The 19,051-nt window shown below is 38.1% G+C and overlaps 1 protein-coding gene across 2 annotated transcripts in view; it reads left to right on the forward strand.

The window, feature by feature from the left end:
- Nucleotides 1-19,051, forward strand: part of ZNF280D (zinc finger protein 280D) — a 248,542-nt gene that overhangs the window by 89,339 nt on the left and 140,152 nt on the right. Inside the window, exons 1-2 of one of the 2 annotated variants that reach the window (XM_032481102.1) lie at nucleotides 9,339-9,536; nucleotides 13,738-13,831. In XM_032481102.1, coding sequence (XP_032336993.1) covers nucleotides 13,822-13,831 — 10 coding nt within the window. In that variant the 5' untranslated portion in view covers nucleotides 9,339-9,536; nucleotides 13,738-13,821. Of the gene's footprint in view, nucleotides 1-9,338; nucleotides 9,537-13,737; nucleotides 13,832-19,051 lie in introns of those variants that run through there. The other variant, XM_032481101.1, reaches the window with a different exon arrangement.

Below are 19,051 nucleotides of genomic sequence, written 5' to 3' on the forward strand. Positions count from 1 at the left end.
TCAAAACAGGTTACGAAGCAACATGTACAGAATGATATGATCAAAAAATGTACATAGTCCATCTGCATAACAGAAAGACTGAGAGCAAAGAGCATACACCTAAGTGTTAATAGTGGGTATTTTTAGATGGTGGGATTATAGATGAGTCCCATTTCTTTTCTGGTTGATTTGTATTTTTCAAGTTTTTTTTTTTTTTTTTTAATAAGAAACAGGTATTGCTTTTGAGATAAGAAAAAGAATCACCAAAATGTTATTATTTATATCAACAGTATAAGATACAGGTTTAATTTGGTGGTAGGATGGGTTTAGTCAGATACTAGAAAGCACTTAACTCTGCAGGTACCTGACCTTCCCTGACCTTTCCTTCTGCAAGAGAGGATAAGTATGCAGGAAAGGAAGGGGTGGAGAGGGAGGTGGGGAGTTTTTTCACTAAGAACTCTGGAGAGCTCCAGGGTGAGTGGGAGAGGAACTGCAGCGATATGACGAATGATGGAAACTTGAAAATATTTTTTAAAAAATTAAGTATCAGAAACTTTGGAATCTAGCCTGGCTTTCAGTCAGAGGTGTGGAATCTTGCTGAAAACTCATCAAGAGGAAGAAGCGGAGTCACTGGACCACACACTGGTGTAAATTCAAGGCAAAAAGAAGAAAAGAATAAAAGGACAAAAGAAAAGATAAATATTATTGTCTGTGATGACATTTTTTCACGTCATTTTTTAAAAATAGAGGTACTAGAGATTGAACCCAGGACCTTGTATACCATGTGCTCTGCCTACCCACCCCCTGTCTGTGGTGACTTTTATCAATAACAAAGTATGGGATAAAAATGGGTTATTCTGCAGTATATGCAAAATAACCACCGTTTCTGCTGGAACCCTGCCCTTGGCTACATTACTAGGACTTGGGAGGTTTCTGATCAATTGGCCAAAATGTGATGGTAGTAAAGAACTTTCTATTCCTATTGCTGTGGGTGGAACCCAGCAAATGTTCCTGATATCCCATCATGGAACTTTGGACTTCCCATGAACAAAATGCACAAATAAACTTTTAGATCTTCCCTTGGCTCATCCGCTTCATCTCCAGCCTCATCCATCCATCTTCTCTGAAATTCCATCATTCAGCCACAGTGACTATTTGCAATCTCCCAGAAATGCTATACCAGAGACTGTTATTTGCCTCCACCAAATTCATTCTCCACTTTCTTCCTTTTTAACAGAATTTTAATTTTGTTGGGGGTAATTTTGCACCCAACTTAAAGAGGGTAAAATAAATAAATAAATAAAAGAAAACCTTTATTTCTCAGCTTCCTTTGGAATATAGACTAAAAGAATCTCAGAGACCTGTGACCTGACATCCTTGAGTCACTAAATCAATGCCATCAACGGCCTACCTCTACGTTCTTTTGTATGTGGGAAAAATAAATCCCAACATTGTTTAAACCTCTGTTATTTTTATTATCAGTTAAATGCAGCCCAATGCAATCCCTCTCTTCTTTATATTTTTGCACTATTTCCCCTGCCAATTATGTTCTTTCTCCAACTGTGTAGCAGATGAACAACACTCCAAGACTCATCTAAAGGGGTTGCTTCCTTGTGAAGCTTTTCCATGACCTCTGTGGTCTCAGCTTAGTTACATATTTTGTGCTCCCATAACACTTTGTATAAACTGCTCCTAGCACTTATGGTAAACTTTAAAAATTATCTATGTATTGATATAGATATCTCTGATACTTGACTTTGAACTTCTCCAGAGCAGGACTAAGTTGTATCTACTTTTGCATCTCCTTGCCCAGTCACAGACACATGATAAATGACACATTCATTTGTTAAATGAATGTTGAACAAACTCAGACTGTCTGGAGAACTCAAAGTATCTGTTAATCTCCTGATTGTAAATTTATTCTCCCAAATGCAAATGTGATATAATTTTGCCTTCTGTGTCACAGACTTTGGCATCATCTAAACCACTGAAATGAACTATGTGGGTGTTCAGTAACTCAGGCTGTATTAAAAGACAGTCATAGAAATAAACGTCTTTCAAATGTGAATTAGATAGAAAAGGAGGGAAACCAACATTCATTGAACTCTCATTACGTACAAGGCATTGTGTTCTGAGGCCTATCTCATTTACCAAAGCAATTCTAAAAGATAGGTATTCATTCCACTTAATAGGAAAATAAACTGAGGATACAGATATTAAGTAATATGCCCAAAGTCACAGCTAGTAAGAGACACAGTCAGACTTCAAATCCAGCGATTTTTCCGCTCTATCAAGCTGCCACTCATGTAAGAGTGAGAATGTAAACTTTAAAAGGCAATCTAGTGTTGCATTATCCCTGCCTATACTCTGCATTTCAATTCAACCAACATATCATGGTCAGATTCATCTACCTGAGACACAACTCTAATTATGATGCTCATCTGGATAGAAAGATTAATGGTTCCCCATAGGCTAGTAAGAAGTCCGTAATCTGTGTTTCTCTCTAGCTTTTTCACCCAGGCGACTCTGTCCCAGCCAGACTCTATCCTTCTGTTACTACTAGGCCAGAACCCTGGATAGACTTTTCTACAACATCGACATCGATATCTGCCATCAGAGATGTTGCTCCAATTTTGTTTCTGCCACCAAGTCTTTCCTGATTTTGCACAATTGGTGTAGACCTTCCTTTTCTCTCTACTCTCACTATTCCTTACTCACATCACTCTCTTTTTTTGTGATTAATTTGACTTTGTAAGCTGCTTACTTTGTCTCTCCAGTACTAGATTGTAAGCTCCTAGAAGGTAGGAGCATGCATTTTCATTTTTGAACTTTTCTCAGTATCTGGTATGGTAGCAGGTGTTCAACAGGTAAGGGAATGATTAAGAAGTCTAAACAATTGCACCTTGCTTATCATTACTTTTCGTTCTCTACTTTTCCTTCACATACGTTGTTGCCTTAATTTCAAACATGAGTGAAAGTAGGCTTACAACTTCAGCATAATAATTTCAAGTTTTAAAATAAGTCTGTTTCACCCCTGTTTCTCCCCATCAAGCTATATACTATGATAGAAGAGCAGTAGAATAAAATCATGCATTCTAGATATTTCAGCATCTAAAAAAATTGAGAATCAGTTCATTTTCCTGAAATAGAGAGCTTAACATTTGTTCATCACTTTTCCCACTATCAGAAATGTAGTGCCTTCTAAAATGCCCAGTCCCATGCATGTTTCTTTAACCTAATGGCCACCTGACACCCTGAGGGCAATGAAGGATGTAGAATGAGTACCAAAAAGAAAAAATTTTATCCTTTTCTTCAGGCAGGGATGTACTGGAGAGGGTGACTATGCAGTTGCAAATACAGGTCATTCTAGAAATTTTTTTTGGAACAAGCAAACCTAAACAGGTTGAGGACCAAACCCTGAGAAATAGGCTCAGAGAGACTCAGAGAGCAAGCTGGAAAACAGAGCTTGAGTCCTTCACTGCTGTGACCTCCGAGTCAGAGATAGACAGATCTGGGTAACACCAGAAGGAGAAGAAAGGAGCCATGTACACAGTCAGCTGCCCCAGTGAAAAATTTAGGAAAACTTGCTAACAAAATACCACAGGATGCCACCACCTTTGGCCCAGTGCAGCCAACAACGATTTCTAAGCCATGGTAATGGGGAGATAGAGCAAGGACGAGTGTGCTAACCTATAAATTAGAGCTTTTCAACCATAGTGCAGAATATAATCACAAGAGATTTTTTTTTTTAAAAGACAGTGGCTGTGGGGAGGAGGAGTGAGGAGTTACTGTCTAATGGCTACAGGGTTTCCATTTGGGATGAGTTGAAGATTTATTTGGGGTCAGAAGGTATATGTACCTTAAAAGACTGTCAAGTAGCATTAGGGAATGCTAATGGAATTCAGAGGAAGAATGATTACCAAGTGGTGATATATATGGTAAAACTTCAGAGCGAAGGTAGCCTTTGAGCTGCTGCTTTGAAGATAGTACAGCATTTAGATAGAAGGTGAAGAAAGGAGAGGACATTTTAAATAGGACAAATGACATGACTAAGAGGGGAGGGAACACATGTATCACGTGTGGGGACTCTGAGCTTAAAGAATGGAAGGCTCCTTGGACAAGCAGTACAACAGAAGTTTGGAAATGAGGTTGGTGGTGAGCCTGTGAGAAGACAGAATTTCAGGCTGAAGAGTTTGATCTTATTCTGAAATCAGAGGACAGCCATTAAAAAATATTGTGGGGACGGTGTTGGCAGGTATGTACATGATGGTATTTTTGAAAATTTTCCTGGCATTGTTGTGGAGCATTGACTGGAAGGTGGAAGAATCCATATGGTAAAAAGGGCGACTTGAGGACTACAGCAATTGTGTCCTCCTAAGGCATGGGGCGCCTCGACATCAAAGTGGAAACAGTGACATTAAAACATAAGAACCGATTCTAGACACATAAGACATCTGGGTAAGATGGTGTATGGTGATGGGTATATACTGGTTAAAAGCAAAATATGATATGTGCCCTACTGAAGGAAAGATCAAAGCAGGAACATATCTTTAAAGACCTTATCCTCTTCCTACATGCAGAAGTTTTTCGTTTTTATGACCCAGCATGTTCCTTTTTAAAGCTGTTTAAAAACAGATCTGTTTAATGCATACTGAGTCAGGAAATGGTGCTGGTAGAAGCTGGTTCTCCTTTCCCACCCCTGTGCTCTCCTCACGGCCAGCTCTTTGGCCAGTTGTGTGATAGTCGTTAACTTCTTTAAGCCTCAGTTTCTTAATAGAATAAGGACAATAATATCAGTTCTGTCTATCTTGCAAGTATATTAGGGGAATCAAATTACTGTAGATTAAATCACATTCAAAATTACTTATTTCTCATCTAAACTCTGTAGTAAGTACAACAGGAGATATAAACAAAAATGAGACAAAGTCCCTCTCTATGGAAGAATGAAGCAAACACAAAACACAAGACGGTAAAGTAAAAATACAAAATGGGATACATTTTTTGGAGACAAAATCCTTAACGACTCAAATGAGGGCGGATAAACTCAAGAATGGGTTCCGGAAGGAGGGAGTATTTGAGGTAGGGCTTCAATAGAATGGAGGATAAGGGGAGAGTAATTCATTCATTCATCCCCTCATCCATCTATTCATGCAACATTTTGGGGGATCTTTCCCTGTGACAGATCACAGAGAAAGATAATACTCTGCCCTAGTGTAGTTCATCACCTAGGAAGGAGCTTAGTCCAGAGCACAAAGGGGTTGAATGAAAAACGACTAATTCAGTACTAAACAAATTAAGACAATGGATGTAAACTGCATAAAATCTAAAGTAGAAGATGATTAAGACGAATGTATAGCAAAACATAGAGTGTAAAAGTAGGGATTGCCTATGTGGCTAGAAGGTTTATTTCTATTTAAGATTCCAATCATATTTGGGGAGCAGAGACCAGATCTGGGAAAGAGAAAATATTTAAATGGTCAGCAAACAATCTGAAGTAAAGGATACTTATTTGCATGTATATTCCATTTACTTTGGCTCTTCTCTCTTGGTCAACCTTCATGCATCCCAGGGTTCTGAAAGATGGAGTTACAGTGGAACTCCTGTGGAAGCTATAGACTTCTAGTTTGCATGGTTCAGCCTCCTCTCAGTTGTTTCCTGTCTATAACTCCCAGTGTGGTTTTGGCGTTTTATGGTGGATCTTGAAATTTCTTTGCTCTCTTTTTCCACTATACATCCTTGATGACTGATCCTCCTTTCATGAGGAAGATAGAGTTTATGAAGAAAACTGTAAGGCCAAAACTCACATTCTAGAGCAGGTGGGTAAGAGAGAGAGACAGAAGCAGAGGAAGGGAATGAGAGGAGGAGAGGGAAAAAGAAGGAGAGGGGGAGAAAGAGAGGGAGAAATAGGTTGGTAGCTTTTATGTACAGGAAGGCCTGCGTCATGAGAAGTGAGAACTATTGTTGTTTCTGTTCTTATAATGGAAAAAGCAGAAAACATGTTTGCAAAAAGAGGATATTTTGGATAAGAATATGAAAATTAATCATTCTAAAGCTTTAACAAGTCAGGACAGATGTATTATTCACCATCGTGATCAGGAAAAAGTAAAAGACCGGTTCCTTCTTGATACCCAGGGCCTACTTAAGTCTCCTCTTTTTCATCCTTCCCCTAACTAAAGGGCTTAAAAAATGTCATCAATCAAAACTACAATGAGGTATCACCTCACACCAGTCAGAATGGCCATCATTCAAAAGTTCATAAATGACAAATGCTGGAGAGGCTGTGGAGAAAAGGGAACCCTCCTACACCGTGGGTGGGAATGCAGTTTTGTGCAGCCACTATGGAAAACAGTATGGAGATTCCTCAAAAGGCTAGGAATAGACTTACCATATGACCCAGGAATCCTGCTCCTGAGCAGAAGGAACCCTACTTCAGGATGACACCTGCACCCCAATGTTCATAGCAGCACTATTTACAATAGCCAAGACATGGAAACAGCCTAAATGTCCATCAACAGATGACTGAATAAAGAAGATGTGGTATATTTATACAATGGAATACTTACTATTCAGCCATAAAAACCGACAACATAATGCCATTTGCAGCAATATGGATGTTCCTGGAGAATGTCATTCTAAGAGAAGTAAGCCAGAAAGAGAAAGAAAAATACCATATGAGATCACTCATATGTGGAATCTAAAAAAAAAAAAAACAACAATAAATACAAAACAGAAACAGACTCTTAGACATAGAATACAAACTTGTGGTTGCCAAGGGGGCAGGGGTTGGGAAGGGACAGACTGGGATTTCAAAATGTAGAAAAGATAAACAAGATTATACTGTATAGCACGGGGAAATATATACAAGATCTTGTGGTAGCTCACAGTGAAAAAAATATGACAATGAATATATGTATGTTCACGTATAACTGAAAAATTGTGTTCTACACTGGAATTTGACACAATATTGTAAAATGACTATAACTGAATAAAAAAATGTTAAAAAAAGAAAAAAAAGAAATGTCACCAGTTTTGTCTCTTCATTAAACCAATCAAATATGTCCCTTGAGATCCAGAGAGGAATCTTCCCCCATTCCAAACACTGATATATCAAGAGGAATTAATCATCTGCCTCTATCACAATCTCCCCTTGGTCCCCTTAGCTCCTCTCTTAGTATTCTTGAGTGCATCCATATGGTCTCCCATGACAGGAACCTTAAAGTTATCTTTGAATTCTAACATGCCTACACCCCTGCTAACTCAGAATCCTCAATGATTCTCTTCCAATCTATAGCCTAAGTGTGGCCCCCTATAAAAATGCCTGAAGCACTGCTCTAGGGGGTCAGGAATTCTCCTGACTATTCCTTCTGACTCTTAGCTTTATGCCTTCTTGTTCTGAAGTACCCCAGCATCTTTCTTGTTTCTATACACTTAAATTTTGTATTGGCTGTCTAGTATCTTCAGAATGATCTGTCAGTCAGATGAACTCTCATTCTGTTTCATGTTTGCTGATAGTTGTGTCTATTCAATAGCTCTGGGATCCTGAATATGAGCTCCAATACTCACCAACACTGACATTCAACCCTGGTGTAATTATCCCCTGCCCACCCTGTTTACACCCTTTGTCCAACCTCTTACATTTTCTTGGAGAAAGCAGGGTATAGTAATAAAATGAATGCTAGACTTGGAATCAGAAGACAAAATTTTAACTCTCAGGTCTACCCTTTCCTAATCATAGAAACCCTAGAAATTCACCTAAAATTAACTTGAATTTTATTTTTCTTACCTTTTATGCATATGATGCTAGTGCCTGCCAATTCATGTATAGTTGTAAGGATCAAATGAGATAATGTGTATTAAAGAACATTACAAACTGCTTTTACCCTGGAAGGTGTCTTCTGGCTTTGAGGAACTGGATGAACCATGGGGTAGTGTATGGTCAGGCCATTTACGATGGCTGTTCTCTTGTTCTCTGTATATCCCTCCTTGGCCAGTCCCTTCGTCACCCCCGTGACTATCCAGTCCTCTTAACCATAGGGCTTACTCAGTAGCTGCCTACTTTCTTGCTCCCTCCCCCAGCTGCTGGTTTCCCTGGTAACTAATGAACCAAACTGGCATCAATTCTCCCTACTAAATTGTAGCCTCCTCCTTTCCCAGTAGTGAAGATTGCTGCCATGTCCTGGTTGCTGTCGGACATATAATGTTGCTCCAGAACCCGTTTTTTTTAGAACAAGTAGGATCCCCTGTCCAATAAACAGCTGATGTCTTCGTTGCTGTCTCCAGACCGTTTCTTTTGTCCTGCAGCCAGGCAGCTGCAATGCTTGCAGGCCTATGGGGGTACAGCCCACCACAGAGGTTCAGAGGAAAAGATGCTGAAGCTGGTGACCTCTCTCTTGGCACACTGGCTCCTCTACCTGTTTGTCTACTCAGGCACTTCATTTCTAGAATTATCTAATACATCATTAGTTTATCCTTCTCTACTGGATAATTCGGATCAACATACAAATGTGCTATAATAGTTCATATCTACACAACATCACACCTAGGTAGACCTCATGTTCCCCCACCAAGTGTAATTTTCTGGTCCTCTTTATAAGGTTAGTTTCCTCCTACTCTTTATTTAACCTACGCTGTGTTAGTTTGAGTACTCTGGGAAGTGGATGCCCAAATGGGATTAGTTGGGTAGATTTATTGGAGGGAAACGTCTGTGAAAGATAAAAAGAAAGAGCAGAAGTAGTTGGGAAGAGCCATTGAGACAATTATGTAGGTCTGATGTAGGCCTATGAAAGGAGAAGAGGGAGGAAGGAGGACTGGCAAGAAGACCCTCAGAATACAGCTCAATTCTAAGAAAGTTTTGGTGAAGCTGATGAAAGTCCTTAAACCGAAGTTGCGTCTGAGAGAAATCTTGCTTCTCACAGGAATGGGCCTGCACTAATGCCTCTCTAGGTTCAACCACCGGTTAGGAGATGCTGGCAGAAAGCTTGATCTGAGCACAGATCCAGTGATGGATTTGCAGGGGCTGCAGCTGGGGCTGTCCGTCAACTGTCCTCCCTGAAGCCGGACATCTGAGTGACGCGTTTCCAAAGCTGCCACACTGCAGTCAGGCTTTTGTGCCTACTCCTCCTCTGAAACTGCTCTTGTTGAAATGACTACTTCCATCTTGCCAAATCCATTGGCAGTCCTCAGATTCTGTCTTCTTATTGGTCCTCTTCTCAGCAGCATTTGACACAGCTGATTACTTTATCCTTCCTAAAATACTTTCTTCACTTGACTTCCAGAAAGCGACAAGCCCCTAGTTTTCCTTCTATTTCCATTGATAGACCAGTGGTCTTTGCTGAGTTATTCCTTGTTAAAATGCCCTAGGACTCAGTTCTCAGCCTGTTTTCTAGCTACACTCACTCCTTTGCTCACCTCTTTCAGCCTTAGGATTTAAAAAGCCATCTATACAGCGATGTCTCCTAAATTCATATCTCCAATCAAAAACTCTCTCTCTGAAGCTCCAGAATTGAAGATTCACCTATATACTCGACAACTATTTGAAATCCTCTTGATTGTTTCAGGTAAACCAAACTTAAAAGGTGCAAAACACAACCTTTGATCTTGCTGTGAGGATAATTATCTGTAGTGGAATAGAGTAGAACCATGGAGACCAGTTGGAAAGCTATTGCAAAATCCAGGTGAGATACAGGTGAGAGGTGATGCTGGCTTGAACAAGGTGGGGGACTTTGCAGACATGATGAGGCTGCGGACCTTGAGATGGGGAAATATCCTGGGTTATTAAGTGGGCCCAGTCTCATCATGAGTCATTAAAATTGGAGAACCTTTCTCAGCCAAGGTCAGAGAGAGATGTGATGATGGAAGAATGGTCAGGGAAATGTGATATCACTGGATTTGAGGATGAGGGAAAGGAGTCATGAGTTAAGGAATGAAGGTACTCTCTACAAGATGGGAAAAGCAAGGAAACAGATTCTAGGGCCTCCAGAAATGAACATAATGCTGCCGACACCTTTATTTTAGCCCATTGAGACTTATATCAGACTTCTGACCTACTGAACTGTAAGATAATGTGTTTCTGTTGTTTTAAACCATAAATTGTGGTACTTTGTTGTAGCAGCAACAGGAAATTAATTCAGCGTGTGTATACCGGTCCTTGTATTAAAAGCAGGTTTGGACATTAAATGAAGTTAAAATTGTGACTATTTCTGAATATGGAGATGCATAATTGACCCATCCCCTCCGCTCTTTCCTTCAGTATGGGGTTCCTCCTCCCCTCAGGGCTCTCCATTAAAAAAAATTTTTTTTTAATTTATTTGAGCGAAAATCAAATGAAATGGAGCAGCACCAAACTCAAAGTGGTTAGGAGCTCAGGGAAGGACTTCTGTAGAGAAAAAGCAGATGCGAAGTAAAGGAAAGTATTGATTGGCTTAGCATAAAGCCTAGCTGGCTGTTTGTGATTGGCTGTCCTTAGTGTTTTGATTTTGTAATGTTGAGACATTCACAGGCTTAGATTTTGGTTTGCTTACACAGGCTGTCATGGCATTAGAGCCACTTCAGTGCAATGGCCTTCTTGTTTAACTAATTAAGCAATTCCCCCCTTTATGTCATCCTCTCAGACATGAGAGACGGAACATAAATGTGATATTAGCGAGATGCTCAGTCACCATCAGAGTTAAGTAGCTCTCATCTCAATGTGAAACTCATACGTTATGATGTCAGATATGCGGGAGAATTGTTTTTGCTGTTCATCTCATTATTCATCTTGTTTCTGTTTCTCCAAATGAAGTGAGACCGTCTGACATACTGCTGATGGTTGTGAACATGCATTTAAGACCTCTGAGAGAAACATAGTGCACTAGGGAGGCTACAATGATAACTGTTAGGAGAATAATACCAAGAGACTCAAGTATACTCCTTAGCTAGGGCCCCCATGAACCACACTGGTTAGTATCAAATAAATCAAAGAATGTACCTGAAACGGAAACCAATCTATTTTAGCCAGGTGGCTTGTTTGTTAATTTCTTGTGTTTGCTGCAATACCAGAGGTGTGGATCCAGATACAGCAGGAGGTATCTGTTACGGGACAGATTCCTCCTTGTTGAGCCAATTAGTAGTCTAAAGCAATTCTATTATCTCAAGTCCACCTTAGCAAGAAAATTTAGGGACTTTGGTTGTGCATGTATGGCCTTAGCAGTAGGTTCAGTGATAGTTGCTAGAGATAACGTGCATTGTCTTCCTGTGCATTAACAGAGAGAAAAACCAAGTAGTGAAAAGGCAGAAGGAGCACAGATTTCACTGGAGAACTGTCCACCTCTAGATGTCCTTCTGTTTTGAGGAACAGCACTTATGCAATTATCTGAGCTGTGAAATGAAGTAGCTGTTTTGGTTTTTTTTCCCGGATGAAACATTATTTTAACTTGAAAGAATAACTGATAATTTCCAGTCAAGTTAAATTTAATTAAGGATCAAAGATGGTAAAGAAGTGATGGAATCTATGTTGTACCCTTTGTAACACTGTTAAGCATCCTCTATGGCTTGACTGTAGCCATCTTGAGTTTTGTGATTAAACTTGTTCTCAGTGTCCTCATGTTCTACAATGTGGTCATCTGTTCTTTGAGTCATGTTGTTTTCCACCTTGATTTAGTGCTTTTGCTCCTCCGTGTCCATGTCTGCATTTTGTTTATGAAAAAATATAATTATTATTGTCCATTATTGACCTTAAAATTTTCAGGAGGGGTGAGATAGAGCGGACGGTGTTCCTCTCATCCCTGGGTGAACCCTTGGGAAGGCTTCATCACCTTTCTGGCCACTCTAAGGTACTAGAAAGACTTGTGTGAGAGTGAGTTACTTACTGTGAAAATCCCCAATGGAGCCTGAAATGTTTCTGGCGGCCGCCCTGGAAAGGGGGATAATAGTATTATAGCCATTGTTTTTAAGCGTAGGCCAAAGTTCGCTGAGCAGTATCTGCTTGTTTGCATGGAGAGAGGATGAATAATATATGCAAATTCCACGCTTAGAGCCCCCTTGTTCAGAAGTCTGGCCTGCGCGATTCTGTCTGCTTAATCTACTCAGGCAGAGACCTTTTCTTCTGTTTTAATATCAAATAGGCTTTAGCGTGGGCAGTCTAATGAGACTTCGCCATTGGTGGAGGCTTAACAGGGCATCAGGAGATTTTAAGTAAATTTCATTAGAAGGCTACAACCTCTACCTCATGAAAGATTATATTTTTTTAAAGTGTAAGAGGTCAGGATATCCCTCCAACTTGCCAGAGCAATAACCTAGAAACATCCTACTGGGATTACCTGTAGGTTTCTGATCCCCCCGCCGTAGTCTGCTTCCAGCCATGAGCAAGCCACATAAATGCAGGGCCCGAAGTGCTTGGACAGTTGAAGTTTCCCACCTTTCAGCAAAAAGCTGAAAAGAGTATGGCTAAATATAATTAGTGTTTGGACATTGGACTTCATAGAAAATAAAAGGGCATATTAATCACTTTTGACCAGTTCCTGTTTTTTAGAGTCCTGGATTTCTGTCTCTTTGTTAATAAAAGAATTAAAATATGGCTTATCCCAGAGAAGAGAAGTATTCTTAATGTGGAAGACTCTGAAACAAACAGAAAGAAACCTCATTAAGTGCAACGTAATTAAAAAGCAGATATGGTTAGAACTTTATGAAGGCTTTTGTTTAAAGTATGAATTTTTGAGCGTTTACATGTGAATAAGCAAAAGAGTTACTTGAAATCTTAAAAGCCTTGCTGCAAGGAAACAGTTTTCTGACTCAGGCTATCATGGTAATTTAAATATGGTAAGACTCAGAAGGCGGTGGTAAATAATCCAAAACTGGGTTGCTAAAAGAAGAGGTGGTCTAGGACACTTCGCTTAGCCACTCCTGGCTTAAGAGGATTCACGGATTCCTCGGAAAAGATAATAGTCGTAAACAACAGAATTATACATTGCTTTACTCTCTCGCTTTCTTTCTAGGTAATGAATTCACGTTTTCAAATTTTTTAAGTACAAGAGTAAACAATAATAAGGTCTTTTAAACTCTTATCCAGTCACCTAGTTCCCCTCAGAGGCGACTCATATTACCAATATTTTATGCATCCTTTAGTGCATATATGAGCAGATGTACACACAGTTTTTATACAAATGATAATTTCCTGTATACTCTAAAGCGTATTTTTTTTTAATTAAACTATATCTTTGAACTAATTCTGTATCAATAATTTTACCCATCTTTCTTCAGCAGCATAGTATTCCATTGAATGGATGCATTGTAAATTATTTGATCAACTCCACATTGGTGGACATTTAGGTTGTTTCCAGTCTTTTGCTATCACAAATAATAATGTAATGACTTGTGTGCCATTTTGTACATGAGTAAGTAATCAATAGGATAAATTCCTAGAGGAGGAATTATTGATTTTCAGAGTATGTATGCTTGTAATTTTGATAAATGTTGCTAAATGACCCTATGTAGCGGTTGTACTAATTTATCTTCCTATCGGCAATATATGAAAATGCCTCTTTAACACATTCTCATTAATGCAGAGGGTTACCAAGCTTTCTGATCTTTTCCAGTTTGATGGGTTAATCATGATACTTCTTTTAAATTTTAATTTGCCTTTCTCATTATGAAGAGATTAAACATCTTTTCATATGTTTATTTCCTTTTACATAAACTGTTCAAATTCTTTGCTCATTTATCTATTGGTTTATCTGTAGGATTTTTTCAATTTTGTTTTTCTTTTTATTCAATTTGCTCTAGGCCAAAAATGAATCTGGCATTGCTGTCCATAATGAAAGAATATTCAGTTGGTGAGCATTCAGTTTGGACAAATGCGCCTCTAGCATGTGCCCAGGTGAGTGATTGAAGTTCTTTTTGAAGTTTGTTCTCGTGATTCAGTGAGGATACTTTTTGCAGTACTGCGACTGGAGGGAGAGATATTTACATGTAGGAAGAGGCTTGAGCTCTCTTTGTGCAGCTAGTTCAGCCACGACACTTCATCTTGTATCCTGCAAATGATGCCCAGTAAATGACTGAGCCCTACTGAAAATAAAGATGGGGGTGAGCTTTGAAGCTTTATGTAATACATACTAGAAATGGGGAAAGTGGGATACCTGTCCCATCCTCATAAACCAAAAAATCTAGAAATCTTTGGAAAAGTGCTTTGACACCCCCAAAACTTTACAGATGTCTCCTTTCCACTCCATTTCCTTATTTTCTATTATCGTAATTCATTCATTTCCATAAGTGCCACCTAGAAAAGTGTTCTCCTTCCTGGCAGAAGTGAGAAGTGGTAGATGGGGGCAGCCTCTGCCCCAAAGGACAGCCCTAACACATCAGCATGTGAGCAGCCCAAGCGGGGCAAGTTGCCAGTTGGGCCTTTCAGAACGGCAATAGCTTTTGTTGATACATACTTGACCATTTATTTTATTTTAATTTTTTTTTTTACAATTCTTTTCATAGTGGTTTTTCTATTTTCTACGTGTTCTCTAATAACACATTGACATGTGTTTGAATGATATAAATTTCTTGGGCTACAATTTCTTTCCTTGATAATTTTCAGAGGCATTTCTCCAGCCTTCTGGAATTGCCCGTTGTTGTGGGGAAGTCTGATGTCAGCCTGTTTTGTTTTTACCCTTCACAGAGGACTCATTATTTTTGCCTTATTGTCCAAAGGTTTATTTCTTTTGTCTTCACAGTTCAGCAATTGTATCACAACATGTCTTCACCGACCATTATGTGTCAATTTTTGCTATGCCCTGAAATGCCCTTTCAAAAAAATGAACGTTTCTTCAACTATATTTCAAATATTTGTTCAGCTCCATTATATAGGGATATAAGATAAGTGTATGTTGGATCTCACTTGCCTGTCTCCTCTGGATAACATTTTGTTTCTAATCATTTAAAATATTATTTATTTTCATCCATTTTGCTTGCTTTTTTCATATCTAACCTCAACATTCCTTTCAGCCTTCTCATCAGTATCTGGTCTCTCCTGGGCTACTTCCGATTATTACTCCATTTCTGATATTTTTAAAGGCTCTATTCCCCCTGGATGTCTTACAGCTCATGTTTTATTCCTTTTGTTGTCTCTATCTTCAAATCTTGTATCTCTTGCCTTTTGCTCTTTGTTAATTAAAAAAAAATACATATGTATAAAACATAAAATTTGCCATTTTAACCACTTTCAAGTGAATGGTTCTGTGCATTATGTGCATTCGTATTGTTGTGCAACCAGCAGCACCATCCATGTGCAGAACTTTTTTGTCTTCCCCAACTGAAACTCTGTACTCATTGAATACTAACACCGCATTCATAACCCTCAACCCCAGTCCCTGGCAACTGCCAATCTACTTTCTATCTCTATGAATTTGACTACTCTATGTACCTCATGTAAGTGAAATTATACAGTATTTGTCTTTTTGTGACTGGCTTATTTCACTTATCGTAATGTCTTCAAGGTTCATCTATGTTATAGCATGTGTCAGAATCTCTTCCTTTATTTTTTAAGAACTTTTTCTTTAGAGCAGTTTTCAGTTCACAGCAAAGTTAAAAGGAAGGTACAGAGATTTCCCATATATTCCTCTGTCCTGACACATGCATAGCCTCCCCCATTATCAACATCCCCCACCAGTGGTATATTTGTTACAGTTGATGAACCTACATTGACACATCATAATCACTGGTTTACATTTCTGGGTTCACTTTTGGTGTTGTACATTCTAGGGGTTTAGACAAAGGCATAATAACATGTATACCTCATTATGGTATCATACAGAGTATTTCCACTGACTTAAACATCTTCTCTGCTCTGCTTATTCATCCTCTCCCCACCCTAATCCCTGGCAATCACAGATCTTTTTTACTGTCTCCATTGTCCAGAATGTCATATACTTGGAATTATACAATATGTAGCCTTTTCAGATTGGCTTCTTTTACTTGGTAATATGCATTTAAGTTTCCTCCATGTCCTTTTATGGCTTGATAGCTCATTACTTTTTAGAATTGAATAATATTCCATTCACCTACTGAAATACATCTTGTTGCTTCCAAGTTCTGGCAATTATGAATAAAGCTGCTAAAAACATCCTTGTGCAGGTTTTTGTGTGGACATAAGTTTTCATCTTATTTGGGTAAATACCAAGGAACATGATTGCTGGATTGTATGGTAAGAGTATGTGTAGTTTTATAAGAACCTGCCAAACTGTCTTCCAGGGTAGCTGTACCATTTTGCATTCCCATGAGAAATAAATGAGAATTCCTGTTGCTCTGCATCCTTGTCTTCGCTTGTGTCAGTGTTCTGGATTTTGACTATTATAATAGGTTTGTAGTGGTATCTTGTTGTTTTAATTTCACTGATGACATATGATGTAGAGAATCCTTTCCTATGCTTACTTGCCATCTGTATATTTTCTTTGGTGATGTGTCTGTTAAGGTCTTTGGCCCATTTTAAAATCAAATTGTTTTCAGGTTATTTTCTTACTGTTGAATTTTAAGCATCATTTGTATAACTTGTGTAACATTCTTTAATCAGATATGTCTTTTGCAAATATTTTTCTCTCAGCTATGGCTTGTCTTTTCATTCTCTTGATGTTGTTTTCATAGAGCAGACGTTTTAAATTTTAATGAAATTCAGCTTATCAGTTATTTCTTTCATAAATTGTGCCTTTGGTGTTGTATCTAAAAAGTCATCATCATGCCCAAGTTCATCTAGGTTTGCTCCTTTCATATACATTTCATAATTTTGCATTTTATATCTAGGTTATGATCCATTTTGAATTAATATGTGTTAATTTCTGTGTCTAGATTTATGATTTTGCATGTGGATTTCCAGTTGTCCCAGCACCATTTGTTGAAAAGACTATTCTCCATTGTATTGCCTTTGTTCCTTTGTCAAAGATCAGTCAAGTATATTTATGTGTGCCTACTACTGGGCTCTCTATTCTGTTCCATTGATCTATTTGTCAATTCTTTCACCATTAGCACACTGTCCTGATTACTGTAATTTTTGAAATCTGGTAGTGTCAGTCTTCCAACTTCACTCTTCTCCTTTAATATTGTGTTGGCTATTCTGAGTCTCTTGTCTCTTTATATAAATATTAGGATTAGTTTTTTGATATCCAAAAAATGACTTGGTGAGATTTTGATTGGGGTTTCATTGGATCATTTATCAAGTTGGAAAGAACTGATAGCTTGATGATATTGAATCTCCCTCAATATTGAACTTGACTATTTCTCTATTTATTTAGTTTTTCTTTGATTTTGTTCATCACAGTCCTATATTTTGCCTCATAAAGATCTTAAACATCTTTTGTTAGATTTATTCCTAAGTATTTTGTTTTTTGGAGTGCTAAAGTAAACGATATTGTGTTTTTAATTTCAAATTCCACTTATTCATTGCTGCTATCTAGGAAAACAAATTGACTTTTGTATATTAATCTTGTATCCTGTAACCTTGCTGTAATTGTTCCTTAGTTCCAGAAGTTTTTTAATCAATTCTGTTGGATTTTCTACATAGGCAATCACATCACCTGCAAACAAAGACAGTTTTATTTCTTCCTTCCTAATCTTTATACTTTTATTTTATTTTTTATCTTATTGCATTAACTAGGACTTCCAGTATGATGTTGAAAAGAGGTGGTGAGAGGGGACCCCCCTGCCTTGTTCCTGATCTTAGTGGGAAAACTCCTAGTTTCTTACCATTAAGTATGTTAGCTGTAGGGTTTTTTGGTAGATATTCTTTACCTTGTTGAGGAAGTTCCATTCTATTCCTCTCTTACTGAGTTTTTATTATGAATGAGTTTTGGATTTTGTCAAATGCTTTTTCTGCATCTATTGATACAATCCTGTGATCTTTCTTTTTTTGCCTGTTGATATGATGTTACATTAATTGACTTTCAAAAGCTGTAGCAGCCTTACATACCTAGGATAAATCCTACTTGGTGATTGTGTATAATACTTTTTGTAGATTGTTGGATTTGTTTGCTAATATTTTGTTGCAGATTCTTGCTCTATAGTCATAAGAGATATTGGTTTATAATTTTATTTTCTTGTAATGACTTTGTCTGGTTTTGATTAGAGTAATGCTGGCCTCATAGAGTGAGTGAGGAGGTATTCCTGCTGCTTCTTTTCTCTGAAAGAGATTGTAGAGAATTGGTATAATATCTTGCTTACATATTTGGGATGTTTCACCAGTTAACCCATCTGGGCCTGGTACTTTCTGTTTTGGAAGGTTATTAATTATTGATTCAACTTCTTTAGTAAACATAGGCCGTTTCAGATCATCTGTTTCTTTTTGTGTGAGTTTTTGCAGATTGTGTCTTTCAAGAAATTGGTTCGTTCCACTTAGGTTATCACATTTGTGGGCATAGAGTTTCTCAAAGTATTCCTTTATTATCTTTTTAATGTCCATGGGGTCTATAATGATGTCCCCTCTTTTATTTTGGAAATTAGCAATTTATGTCCTGTCTCTTTTTTAGTTAGCCTGCCTAGGGGATTATAAATTTTATTGTTCTTTTCAAAGAACCAGCATTTGGTATAATTGATTTTCTCTCCCTTTCTTTTTAAGGCTTTTAAACATAATATTATATATAAATATATTTCTTGTTTTATAGGTGAATTGCTTCATTAACTGTTAAAGTCCATGGCAAACATTTGGTCAAAATTTTCATCTGTTTCATGAAAATACTTCTTTGATTAGTGTTTATCTGCACTTGTTTTCTTATTCCTTTTATCCTCTTTTCTTGTAATGCTTTTATATAGATCCTGGATGGCTTATTTTTGATTTCTTGGATAAGTGGGCTTCTCCTTGACCAGCTATTTGCATGGTTCAAATGTTAGGGATGCTAAAGCTGTGTCCCAGGCTAGCAGCATTCTCCCTTTAGCCCTCAGTTGAGTGTGAGAGTCCATTTAACTGTTACCTCTCCCTGGCCAACAGAAATAGGCAGCTTGTAAGACTCACAGCATTCAGAATTTTTTTCTAATCCTCTGCTTCACCATCAGACTGTTGCTTAAATTATGGTTCATCATATGAGTCGTTTTTGAGCCCTGTTAGCTCTGCTTCTTGGAATCAAGC

The sequence above is a fragment of the Camelus ferus genome, chromosome 6 (assembly GCF_009834535.1).
Source record: "Camelus ferus isolate YT-003-E chromosome 6, BCGSAC_Cfer_1.0, whole genome shotgun sequence".
In the NCBI taxonomy this organism is placed as follows: domain Eukaryota; kingdom Metazoa; phylum Chordata; class Mammalia; order Artiodactyla; family Camelidae; genus Camelus; species Camelus ferus.